Source organism: Muntiacus reevesi, chromosome 1 (assembly GCF_963930625.1).
Source record: "Muntiacus reevesi chromosome 1, mMunRee1.1, whole genome shotgun sequence".
In the NCBI taxonomy this organism is placed as follows: Eukaryota; Metazoa; Chordata; class Mammalia; order Artiodactyla; family Cervidae; genus Muntiacus; species Muntiacus reevesi.
In genome coordinates this window covers 83,301,741-83,315,251 of record NC_089249.1, presented here as the reverse complement: position 1 = coordinate 83,315,251, position 13,511 = coordinate 83,301,741, and the positions used below count along the sequence as shown (strand labels likewise).

The window sequence follows — 13,511 nt, the reverse complement described above, 5'->3', positions numbered from 1 at the left end:
AATGGTGCAGGTGTAGTACACTTATGATTGATCTTGTTAACTATGCTCTTCAAATCCTCTATCTTCAAATAAGTTTTTGTTGACTTAGTCTTAATTCCTGAGAAAGATGTATCTATACTAACATAATTAACACTTGATTGTTGACTTATTTTAAATCTGTGTGTATGCACTCGTGAGAATATGCATGTGTGTGTACCTGTGTTAGATGCAAACAATTTTTTTACATTGTATAATTTAAAAGCTTTGTCCCCCCCCCCAACACACACAATTAGCAAATGGGTTTCATATTCAACTGGAAGTTTTCTTCCTACAGTCACCTTTCAAGTGCAAACAAACAGTTCTTGTTGTTCTTGTTGTTGTTCAGTTGTTAAATCCTGTCTGACTCTTTGCAACCCCATGAACTGCAGCATGCCAGACTTCTCTATCCTTCACTATCTCCCAGAATTTGCTCAAACTCTTTTCCATTGAATCAGTGATGGCATCCAACCACTGCATCCTCTCTTCGCCCCCTTCTCTTCCTGCCCTGAATCTTTCCCAGCATCAGGGTCTTTTCCAGTGAGTCGCCTCTTCACATCAGGTGGCCAAAGTATTGAAACTTCACCTTTAGCATCAGTCCTTCCAGTGAGTATTCAGGGTTTATTTCCTTTAGGATTGACTGGTTTGATCACTGCTTAATGGATTTCCATTTTTCTGAATATTAAATATTTAGTACTAAATATTTAGTACTTTTAGTACTTTATAAGTCAACTTTTATACATATACATTTTGTATGTACAGGTGTATTTAAACTTACACTTTTCTAACTTCTAGAATAATAATCTATATCCTCCTCCTGAGTATAACATAAATATTAGTTAGCTTGTTTTATTTCTCTTCATTCTCACCCCCCCATGTCAATATCGTCTGGAATTTGAAGTCCAGATTTTCTTTTTAATTTTTAGGATCTAGACCAAAAGGATCTATATTTGAGGTCACTAATGGTTTTGAACTCTTGTTCTTTTTAAATAGTATATAAAATATGGAGGAGAGACCATAAATGTAAAAAACTGTGTAATCACAGAGTTACCTAAACAAAAATCTTAAAAATCCAAACTTGAATCAGTAATCAAAACAGAGGGAGATTTCAATACACACATGGTGGGTAAAATAAGTTAACGCTTCTCATGTGACCCAGGATATCACAAACAGCGTCACCTGTACCTCTAACCTCACAACTGATCCCACATGCAACTCTTTTCAACCCTACACTGTAGCCCTCCATGCTCTGCCCATGGGATTTTACAAGTAAGAAGACTGGAACGGTTGTCCTTTCTTACTCCAGGCGATCTTCCCGATCCAGAGACTGAGCCCAAATCTCCTATGTTTCCTGCACTGCAGGCATTGTTAGGGAAGTGGTCTTTTTCAGGCTTCAGAAACAAAGAAAGCAGAGCAGGCCTCTGACTTGTCCCTGACTTGCCTGCCTTGCACATACACTGGCTGTTACCAGCCCGATGGGCAGCATCAGAGATAAGATAGGGAGTGAGTCTTGGAATCCTCCTGAGCTCTGGAGATCCAATCTCCCAGGCCAGAGAGTATCAACACTCACAAGATAAAACATACAGCATTGTGAAAGATTAACGTGACATCAGAGCTGCAGTTTGCTCACAGGTGGATGATGGTATCAGTTTGCAGCCTGGGATTATAAACAGGAACCCCCAAACTGCAATTTCGAAGTCTCACCTGTGGAGTGGACACTGCCTAGCACCTTTTCCCAACTGGGGTTTCAGATTGCTGCTGTTACATGGAACTTCACGCTGTTTTGAGTCTGGATGTTGGTAAAAACCCAATTTGGTTATGTATCTGCTGTTTTGTTTCTCTTTCCTTTTAATGATTGTTTATTGAAAGTAAGTTAGATAATTCTCTATTAAATATTGAAATTATTTGTGTATGACAAGTGGTTTCTCTTGTTAGCAAATCTTTCAAACCTGAGATGAAAGTTTAAACTTTGGGCAAAACACAGATTCTTTTACCACTGCACCACTTTGTATCTATCTTTTATAGCACATTTCTTTTTAAATTTTTATTACAGGTAATTTGGTATATATCTTATATTCCTTTGTTAGTTGAGCCTTTTCTGATTCATTTTTTTCATCTCTCTCCTATCACCTGATTTCTAATTTCTCAATAAAGACATTCAATAATGAAATTAGATGGATGAATAAACAGCAAGTATTCTAAACCTTAAAGAAATTTTTCTAGAACTTAGACTTAACAATACATTTTACTGGCATATGGCCCCCTTCAAGTATCTCATATCTTCCTCTTAGAATCTTTTCTTATTCTTGCAGTATGATTCTAGAAATTCTTTCAGGGAGGGCCTGAAAAGTCAATCCACACTTAGATGATAGTTTCGTTGGATATAGAATTTTAGTTTCAAAATTATTTTCCCTAGATTTTAAAAAATACCAATTTATTGTCTTCTTATATCCAAAGTTGTCCAAATGAGAACTCTGACATAACTTTATTTCTATTTCTTTGCAAAGAACTTTGTGGAATTTTCTCCTTAACTCTTGTGTTTTGACATTTTATCACCATGTCTATAGATAAAGATACTTTTACTTCATCTCTGTATACTCTGCATTTAATGGAAAACTTACAGTCTGAAGATATAAATTCTGTGACAGTCTCCTTTTCTTTACTCAGGACCAGCATGTGTGACACTTGGGTTGTGCACTGCACTCTACTAACACGCTGTACAATGGCATACTCGGAAGATTTTAAGACTACATTATCCTACACTGTCACTTTGACATCTCTGTGCTGCTGTGGGGCCCTGCTACATGGTTATCTGACAACTCAATCTAAAAGACTCAGTCATGCTTCTAATCCATGTACATACTACTATTTTCTCATGTCAGAAAAAATAGCCACAGCTGTTTTGCTTTGTTTTGTTTTACTCTTATAATACTTGGGACTTTACTATTTCCCATTATAAATGAATTTACATGCACTAATCCAGAAAGATTTAGCTATTATGCCCCTTCCAGCCTAAACAGATTCCACAATCATAAATACCATGAAGTTCCCTTAGCCAAATGAAAAGATTTCTTACTTTTTTTCTCTAGTCTAAGAATTGAAATTCAGATTCTGCCTTGATTAACTTTCCTAATTCTAAAATTGTGTTCTCTAGGCATACTTGCTGTTTCTGAAAGAAATTCATTTAAGAATAATTTCCATTACCCAGTTTCTCGATATTAATGTGAAAAAATCAAACATTTACAAAGACATTACAGGAAAAGGCACCTACAAAACAGCTTGCATGAGCAAAATGATTCTTGTTCGATTTTCATGTTGCAGCAGGGAGAAAAGGGAAAAGCCTATGAAAACAAGGATATGCTCCCTTGCTGGAAGTAGTCTTATGGTTGATATATATACAAGTTAATCAGTATGACTTTCTTCTGCTCATTATTCTCCATGTTATAATAGGGAGCATGAGTAAGTGGACATGCTAAACTAGATGAAATCTACATCTCCAGAAAGATATTCAAGTGGTTTAAGGCCCAACCCTAAAGTTGGAAATTTTGTTAAGAACACTGAACAACCTTTGCCCAGGGGTGTGGTATGTCTGAATTCTGTTTCACATTCCCTCTTGGACTAAAGAGTTTTCCTTCAATGTATTTGAAAATGATAATCCCACACAAATCTCCAACGTCACTGCCAACAACAACAAAAAATAAAGCTGATAGCTTTAGGTATTTTGTCTTCCCCTGAAAGTTAAAAACGCTGATTAAAAAAACAATGAGACCTAAAGGGATGGGATGGGGACGGAGGTGGGAGGGGGGGATCAGGATGGGGAACACATGTAAATCCATGGCTGATTCATGTCAATGTATGGCAAAAACCACTACGATATTGTAATTAGCCTCCAACTAATAAAAATAAATGGAAAAAAAAAAAGAAATCCATATTGGATTTTCAGACACTGAGCCTACCATGACCTTTTCCTGCCCACCAGAAGGGCTTCCTCAAGGAAAAAAAAAGAATGATAAGGATTTTCCCCTACCTTCTGGCAATTTAAAATTATTGCCTTTCATCCTGTAAAACAACAGAGAGAAATTGTTCTTTATTTCATTTCACAAATCTGCATCCTCCATTTTTTTTGCTGCAGGAAAAAAATGGGTGGCTTGTGCTGCCTCAGTCCCAAGACCAGTTATCATCTTAGTCTGGGTCCTCTGAGGGAAAGTGTTTAAAGAACTGCTCAAGTTCAATTAGTTCTGCTGCTTTGCTCTCTGTTTCTGGCTTTGGCCATTCAAAGCAAAGTTCCTTGGGCTGGTTGATAATGATACTCTCTAGATTCTTATGATGCTATTTAGTAAAACCACCTGAAATATTTATTGTATAATGAGTTCACAGTCAAAGAAAAGAAATATTGAGGTTTGGGGATTATCATCTTCTTGTCTGTCACTCCTCCGACTGCAGTTTGAATAAGAAAGTCTTGCTTATATTCTTGGGGAAACTGGGTTCAGAATAGGTGACAGGAACAGGAGGTTCATCTTGAAAATACTGAGAAGAAAAACATTGGGTACTTTAACAAGCAGAAATGAAAAACTCAGAAGTCATCAACCTGACTCCACCAAGCGAAGTTTTGAATTTCTAACTAAACATTTCCCAGTTATTCACACATTCTCCTTTCAGTTATAAGGTGTGTCCTTCTCTGTGCTACCTGATAGTATGCCCTAGATCATTTCTATTCATTTGGCTTGTTCTTGTGTTAAATCCTCCAAATTCAGAGATTTCAACTCAGAAATCAGAAATAGGAAAGAAGTATTGAGAGCATTCCATTTTTTTTCTGAAAGTACTGATGGAAAATCTGATTTATTTTTTAAAGGTATTTGTCAAAGATTATATCGGTCTTTATACAGCATTAGTAACAGACATTAGAAATAAGGACTTTTGTTATGTCATTTGTTTTTTTCCCCTATTGAGACACATAGCAGATAACTTGAAGATTCTACAGAATCATAGGCCCAACAAGTAAACTGTGGCATGGCCTTCTTGGATGTTTTTAAAATAAAGAAGGTCTTATTGCTCTAATGCAAGATGCTTAGGGAGTTGACTGGCAAGTCTCTAGGAATCTCTTAAAGCACAGCTTGTTGGGAAAGAAATGTGCTCTGGAGGTACAGGAGTGCCCATGCAAGTGCCTTCCCTGTCACAATAATAATGGGAGAAACACTGATCAAGTGTCTGCCAATGTTCCAGCTGCTGTACTGCATGCATTAAGTACATTATCTCATTTAATCTTCACAACAAGCCTGGAAGGTACATTTCATTATCTTTCTCATTTCACAGAAGAAGAAACTGAGCTTCAGAGGAGCAAAGAAACTTTCCTAAGGTCATTGAGTCCTTAGGTGGGGAAGCTGGGACTCAAAGCTAATGCCCATCACTACTACAGTACACTGCCTTTCAGCCAGTGTCTTGACTTTTATAACTGGTTTGTTTTAAGGGGTCCATGGCTAGAGACCATGGCGTGGACTCTGACATAATAAATGTATATTTGGTCTCTTTCCGCAATTACTGACACAGAGTTCCTAAAACTCTTTGTGACAGTGGTGCTAAGAACATCTTTTGTTCTAATATTTGGTCTTTGATCCTAATTCCTGACACAGAGCTCCTAAACCCCTTGGGATTTTCTGGGTAATAGGAGCCTATTTTGTTCTAATGAGATGACTCTTCTTGGACTCCTGGGTAGCTTCAGGAAAGGGGCTGATCATCAGAAAGGCTGGGTATAGATTAGAAGATTGAAACTGTTAACCCTACATCCTCCAGGGAAGAGAGAGGGACTGGCTGCTGCTGCTGCTAAGTCACTTCAGTCGTGTCCAACTCTGTGCGACCCCGTAGACGGCAGCCCGCCAGGCTCCCCCGTCTCTGGGATTCTCCAGGCAAGAACACTGGAGTGGGTTGCCATTTCCTTCTCCAATGCATGAAAGTGAAAAGTGAAAGTGAAGTCACTCAGTCGTGTCCGACTCTTCGAGACCCCATGGACTGCAGCCTACCAGGCTCCTCCATCCATGGGATTTTCCAGGCAAGAGTACTGGAATGGGTTGCCATTGCCTTCTCCAGAGAGGGACTGGAGACTGAGTTAATAATCCATCATGCTTACTTGACAAAACCTCCATAAAAATCCCTAAACATGAGATTCAGAGAGCTTCTGGGTCAGTGAACATACCCACATGCCAGGAAGCCATGTGGACACCCCAGTTACACAGGGACAGAAGCTCCTGCACTCAGGACACTTGCAGATCTTGCCCTGTGTACGTCTTCATCTGGCTGGTAGTCTGGATCCTTTATTATATATCCTTTATAATGATAAACACGTTTGCCTGAGTTCTGTAAACTGTTATAGCAAATTACTGAAACAGAGGAAGGGGTTGTGGGAACTCCTGATTTGTAGCCAAGACGAACAGGGATCTACTACTTGTGATTGGCATCTGAAGTTGGTGTGTGTTGGGGGTGGGGGGGGCAATCTCCTTGGCTGAGCCCTTAATGTGTGGGGGGTCTGAGCTAACCCCATGTAATTAAGTCAAAATTGCTTGATGTGGAAAACCCACACAACACTTGCTAACCAGGATTGAAAGTAAGTAAGTAGAGGAAACAAAAATTTTCCTCTTATGCTCTTATGGCTTCTGAGTTAACTGTAGATAAGTATCCTTAAATGCCCAACAATGTACATTATGAAGCTTCTAAAGTGACTTCTGGACCATGGTGGCTGCAACTTCACCTAGACTCACCCTGTATTGTGCCATTCCCCATTCAGAGGGCAAAAGATTCTAAAAATAATTTTTTGTTAAATCCAACTCTTAAGACATCTGCATATGAGACATATGAGACATATGAGACATATGAGAATAAATGCAATTCCTCTCCCCTCCCTTCTCAACTACTCCTTCACTCATCAATCAATTCATCCCATCAGTATTTACTGAGTGCCCACTCTACTCCAGATACAGCTTGAGAAGATAGGGATAACAGTAGCAGTGGCCACAGGACTGGAAAAGGTCCGTTTTCATTCCAATATCAAAGAAAGGCAATGATAAAGAATGTTCAAACTACCCCAACAAGCTGGGGTAATCTCACACTAATTACATGCTAGCAAAGTAATCGGAGAAGGCAATGGCAACCCACTCCAGTGTTCTTGCCTGGAAAATCCCATGGACAGTGGAGCCTGGTAGGCTGCCGTCTATGGGGTCGCACAGAGTCGGACACAACTGATGCGACTTAGCAGCAGCAGCAGCAAAGTAATGCTGAAAATTCTCCAAGCCAGGCTCCAACAGAACCAAGAACTTCCAGATGTTCAAGCTGGATTTAGAAAAGGCAGAGGAAGAAGAGATTAAATTGCCAACATCCGTTGGATCATCGAAAAAGCAAGAGAGGTCCAGAAAAACATCTACTTCTGCATTATTGACTATGTCAAAGCCTTTGATTGTGGGGATCACAACAAACTGTGGAAAATTCTTCAAGAGATGGGAATACCAGATCACCTGACCTGCCTCCTGAGAAATCTGTATGCAGGACAAGCAGCAGTAGTTAGAACAGGACATGGAACAACAGACTGGTTCCAAATTGGGAAAGGAATAGGTCAAGGCTGTATAATGTCACTCTGCTTATTTAACTTCTATGCAAAGCACATCATGTGAAATACCAGGCTGGATGAAGCACAAGCTGGGAAGCAAGATTGCCGGGAGAAATATCAATAACCTCTAATATGCAGAGGATACCACCCTTATGGCAGAAAGCAAAGAGGAACTGAAGAACTTCTTGATGAAAGTGAAAAAGGAGAGTTGTAAAAGTTGGCTTAAAACTCAACATTCAGAAAACTAAAATCATGGCATCCAATCCCATCACTTCATGGCAAATAGATGGGGAAACAATGGAAACAGTGGGAGGCTTTATTTTCTTGAGCTCCAAAATCACTGCAGATGGTGACTACAGCCATGAAATTAAACAACACTTGCTCCTTGGAAGAAAAGCCATGACCAACCTAGACAGCATATTAAAAAGCAGAGACATTACTTTCTCCACAAAGGTCTGTATAGTCAAAGCTATGGTTTTTCCAGTAGTTACTTATGGATGTGAGAGACTATAAAGAAAGCTGAGCACTGAAGAAATGATGTTTTTGAACTGTGGTGTTGGAGAAGACTCTTGAGAGTCCCTTGGACTGCAAGGAGATCCAACCAGTCCATCCTAAAGGAAATCAGTCCTGAATATTCATTGGAAGAACTGATGCTGAAGCTGAAACTCCAATACTTTGGCCACCTGATGTGAAGAACTGACTCATTGGAAAAGACCCTGATGCTGGGAAAGATTGAGGGAAGGAGGAGAAGGGGAGAACAGAGGATGAGATGGTTGGATGGCATCACCAACTCAATGGACATGAGTTTGAGCAAGCTTCAGCAGTTGGTGATGGATAGGGAAGCCTGGGGTGCTGCAGTCCATGGGGTCACAAAGAGTTCAACACAACTGCATGACTGAACTGAACTGATAGGGATAGAACAGTGAATAAAGCAAAATACCTACATTCATAGGACTTACTCCGAGAAGGCAGCAGAAGAGTCAGACAACGTATTGGTCACAAAGCAGCCTAAATTATTGTACCAATTTTTTTTTAATGGCTTACTTAAACAAGATACAGATTTATTCATCTCTCATGTGATAGTCCAGGGCTAGTAGCGAAGTTCTGCCATTCTCATCACATGGCTTCCATCTCTGGGCCCAGAGTGGTTGATGTAGTTCCTGCCATCATATCTGCAACCCAGCCAGAGGAGAGGGTAAAATGGCAAGGGAAGCACATATTTACTCATTTTTAGGGCACAAACTAGAAATAATATGTATCACTTCTATTCATATCTCATTGGCTCAGAACTTTGTCTTATGGACAAACCCAGATGCAAAAAAGCGGGTAAAGTAGCCTTTAATTAAGAAGCTATGCACCCATAAAGCAGGGAGTGAAAGTAAGCAGGGCATCAGCAGATGAATGGATAAGGAAGCTGTGGTACATATATACCATGGAATATTACTCAGCCATTAAAAAGAATTCATTTGAATCAGTTCTAATGAGATGGATGAAACTGGAGCCCATTATACAGAGTGAAGTAAGCCAGAAAGATCAAGACCATTACAGTATACTAACACATATATATGGAATTTAGAAAGATGGTAATGATAACCCTATGTGCAAAACAGAAGAAGAGACACAGATGTACAGAACAGACTTTTGGACTCTGTGGGAGAAGGCGAGGGTGGGATGTTTCAAGAGAACAGCATCGAAACATGTATATTATCTAGGGTGAAACAGATCACCAGCCCAGGTTGGAAGCATGAGACAAGTGCTCGGGCCTGGTGCACTGGGAGGACCCAGAAGGATCGGGTAGAGAGGAAGGTGGGAGGGGGGATCAGGATGGGGAATACATGTAACTCCATGGCTGATTCATGTCAATGTACGACAAAAACCACTACAATATTATAAAGTAATTAGCCTCCAACTAATAAAAATAAATGAAAAAAAAAAAAGAAAATAAGCAGGGAAGAATAGCTTTTATGGGTAATGGTCTCTGATTCAATTATAAATAAGTAAATATATTAATATTCAGATGGTACATGGAAGGAAATTTAGCACTTTTTTTCATCTCTGGAATGCAACTTCCACCTCCTTGTTTGAAACACTGGAAAAGCAGTACATCAAGCCAGGCTAAAAAACTTTACTCTAACTTCACATTCATCAGCTAAAGGGAAGGTATCAAATGCAGTACTTATCTCCTCTTTTAGGATTTTTAAATCTTTAACAGTTATTTTAACTGGGTCAGTAATTATTAAGAGCAATTAAAAAAGCATCCAGGTTAAAGGAGCAAGGAAAAAAAATTAGGAAAAAGTAGAGGGGGAAAAAAATCTCAAGGGAGCACCTGAATCTACCATCATTGCATCATTTTCTAGTGTTCTACAGTCTGGGCAATTAGTCAACAAAATTTGAGGAGCTATTTTCTATCAGGCACTGGGATAGCCCTTGTGGAAGAAGACAAGTAGTATTTTTAAATGATAGATCCTACCCTCTAGCAGAAGACAAACACAAGAAAATGTAAAAGCAATGAAAAAAATTTAAGGACAATACTACACAGTTCACAAAGCTACACAGGTAATAGTTAATCCACTGTGCAAGGAACAGAGCCTTAAGAATCAAAAAGAAGAAAACCTCCCCATGAAATAAAATAGGATGGAGAGGCTTCACAGAGTGGGATCTAAGTAAGAGTTTAAAGAACTGGGATAATGATAGGTTTGCGTAGTCTAGAGAATGACAGAGTACTTACTACAACTTAGAAGAGTGATACCACAAAAGCAAAAATGAAGAGAAATTTAAGATTCATTAAGTGAAGAACTAAAGAGCCTCTTGATGAAAGTGCAAAAAGAGAGTGAAAAAGTTGATTTAAAGCTCAACATTCAGAAAACCAAGATCATGGCGTCTGGTCCCATCACCTCATGGCAAATAGATGGGGAAACAATGGAAACAGTGACTGACTTTATTTTTCTGGGCTCCAAAATCACTGCAGATGGTGATTGCAGCCATGAAATTAAAAGACGCTTCCTCCTTGGAAGGAAAGTTATGACCAATCCAGACAGCATATTAAAAAGCGGAGACATTGCCAACAAAGGTCCGTCTAGTCAAGGCTATGGTTTTTCCAGTGGTCATGTATGGATGTGAGAGTTGGACTATAAAGAAAGCTGAGTGCCGAAGAATTGATGCTTTTGAACTGTGGTGTTGGAGAAGACTCTTGAGAGTCCCTCGGACTGCAAGGAGATCCAACCAGTTCATCCTAAAGGAGATCAGTCCTGGGTATTCATTGGAAGGACATGCTGAAGCTGAAACTCCAATACTTTGGCCACCTGATGTGAAGAACTGACTCACTGGAAAAGACCCTGAAGCTGGGAGGGATTGGGGGCAGGAGGAGAAGCGGATGACAAAGGATGAGATGGCTGGATGGCATCACCAACTCAATGGATACGGGTTTGGGTGGACTCTGGGAGTTGGTGATGGACAGGGAGGCCTGGCGTGATGCGGTTCATGGGGTCACAGAGTTGGACATGATTGAGCGACTGAACTGAACTGAAAGGATAGTGAGTAGAACATTTTACCTAAGCTGGAGGACTGGGGAAAACAATTGAAGAAGGTACATTTTGGCAAGATGATAGAAGGCCTTTAGTTTCAGGATAAGGAATTGAGAGGTTTAATCTTTTAGTCACTGGATAAATAATGATGGCTTTTGATTAGATGAGCCAACTGCCAATGCTTTAACAACTTCAAAAGACCATAAGAAACATGGTCCCTAGTCCTCAGGGAGAAGAGAGCCCCTGAACTTTAGGATTCTAGTTGAGGAGAACAGATATAGTATCTGATGGGTAGAAGACAGACCACCCTGGCCTTTAAACGTATAGTGATTTTTCCTACCATAAAATGTATTGTATAATGATTGTTTTTCTTTCAAGTGGAAATTTTAGATTCTCAGTTGACTCATCTTTCCCTGGCTTCTTTGTCTGATAGTCTCTGGGGAAAGATGACTCACTGACAATCTTTATTTCTACGTGAAAGACAGAAATCACATACAGCCCACTTTATTCAACTTTTAATTAGATGTAAATTTGAACTCCTACATTATAAATTAAAAAAATTCTCTTTAAGCACAGTCATGTAAATTCCCCCAAGTTTGATTAATATAAAAACTTTGACTGTCAAGTGAATTGGAAACTAAGATTTTGTCCTTTTGCCTCAAGGGTATATTTTATTTGGTAAAATATCCAACCTTTGTCAGGATTAGTCTTGAGTTTCACAAATTCTGAGAGAGCCTTAGAAATTCATCCCACGTTAACTGTGCCCTTTTATACACCATGCCCCCAAAATCCATTAAAAAAAAAAAAAGACACCTGAGAATACCAAAATCCACCTCCCCAGTCCCCACCCCCAACCTGACTTTATCAGGGAACTTCAGAACAGGCACCTGGATGTATGTTTAGCAGGCTAGTAAGTGGTTCTTGCAACCAGGGAAGTTTGTTACAAAACTAAGACAAGGTCCTTGCCCTGGAGGAGATTATTTTCCTGTGGAGGAATGTAGGCAATCACAGTAAATTATGTGCTGGTCAGTTTTCACCAAAAGCAGAGGACAGGTGAAAATGTTTGATCTAAATGAGGACTAAATCCTAAAAGGGCGGGGGGGGGGGGGGGGGGTGGGAATACAGCCCTGAAGGAAAGGAAGCCTTTGGGCACTGGGTCTCTCAACCTTATCACAAGGATCAACGTTACGCACAAGAGGTAACTCTGGGCTGTGGGGGCGGAAAGCTGCCCTATATAGGATGTACCCACGGAACACCGGTAGCACCCTCCCAAGTGAGGTAGCACCCCTCCAAGTTCCCTGGAGTCCAAACGTCTCCAGATTTGCCAAACGTCCCATGGTTCGGGTTGGGGGGCGGAGTGCGAAAACTTATCTGGTCGAGGGTCACTAGACTAAGAAGTTAGGGGAGGATGGCTAAGTTGGGATTTGCTGATAGACCAACATACTAAAACCCCTGGCTATGTTGGCAAAAGCTTGGGACAGATACCCAGAGGTGTACGTTTAAAAAAAGACTAATATTAGTAAACAGCGAGGATTGGGGAACTCAAGACACTATCTGTACGTTGAGAGTAAATCCCAGCTCGTTTACTAAATAAAAGAACAAATAAATTTAGTAGGTTAGCCCCCCTCCCCCCGTACCTAGAACTCAGACTAGGCGGGTAGGGATCATCTTGAACACCATTACCAGCAAGACGACACTTACCATTAGGTGGCACCACTGGACCATTTCGAATTTGAATTGCTAGGGCAACTTTTACCATTGATCCAACCTAGCCCCACATCTAAACGCGACCCTAATTACGGACCCCCCAACGCAACTAATTCTTAAGTGTTTACAGCCACTTTCTCTGGTAAAGTAAGTGGCTCTGAAAAGAGCCTTTGTGTATAACGTAGATGTTCGATTTCGTCCTTTGAGCGCCCTTACTTTGAGCTGGTGTACTTGGTGACCGCCTTGGTGCCCTCGGACACCGCGTGTTTGGCCAGCTCGCCAGGCAGCAGCAGTCGCACCGCCGTCTGGATCTCTCGGGAAGTAATGGTCGAGCGCTTGTTGTAATGCGCCAGGCGCGACGCTTCCCCAGCAATGCGCTCGAAAATATCATTGACGAAGGAGTTCATGATGCCCATGGCTTTGGACGAGATGCCGGTGTCCGGGTGTACCTGTTTCAGCACTTTATACACGTAAACGGAATAGCTTTCTTTGCGGCTGCGCTTACGCTTCTTGCCGTCCTTCTTCTGCACTTTCGTGACAGCTTTTTTAGAACCTTTTTTCGGAGCAGGAGCGGATTTTGCTGGATCCGGCATTTTTGCAAGAACACACGCCACACGCTTGCACTAAACAATACCAACTACCTCAGACCGAGCCCTTTACGCGTTATTTAT

At 40.6% G+C, this 13,511-nt stretch overlaps 1 protein-coding gene across 1 annotated transcript; it reads right to left on the bottom strand.

Moving 5' to 3' along the window:
• Positions 1 to 4,413: 4,413 nt before the first annotated feature.
• On the bottom strand, positions 4,414 to 13,433 carry LOC136146349 (histone H2B type 2-F-like). Its single transcript, XM_065905197.1, has 2 exons — positions 13,057 to 13,433; positions 4,414 to 4,542 (listed from the first exon to the last, which is right to left on the bottom strand). The coding sequence occupies exons 1-2, from the start codon at positions 13,431 to 13,433 to the stop codon at positions 4,479 to 4,481; spliced, it is 441 nt and encodes a 146-aa protein (XP_065761269.1). The 3' UTR covers positions 4,414 to 4,478.
• Between the last annotated feature and the right edge of the window lie 78 nt (positions 13,434 to 13,511).

Excerpts from the sequence above, each read along its gene's own strand:
- LOC136146349 (XM_065905197.1), bottom strand. The coding sequence starts at position 13,433 with ATGCCGGATCCAGCAAAATCCGCTCCTGCTCCGAAAAAAGGTTCTAAA. Across the intron at positions 4,543-13,056 it reads ACCAAGTACACCAGCTCAAA|TATTTTCAAGATGAACCTCC; the intron begins GTAAGGGCGCTC and ends TTTTCTTCTCAG.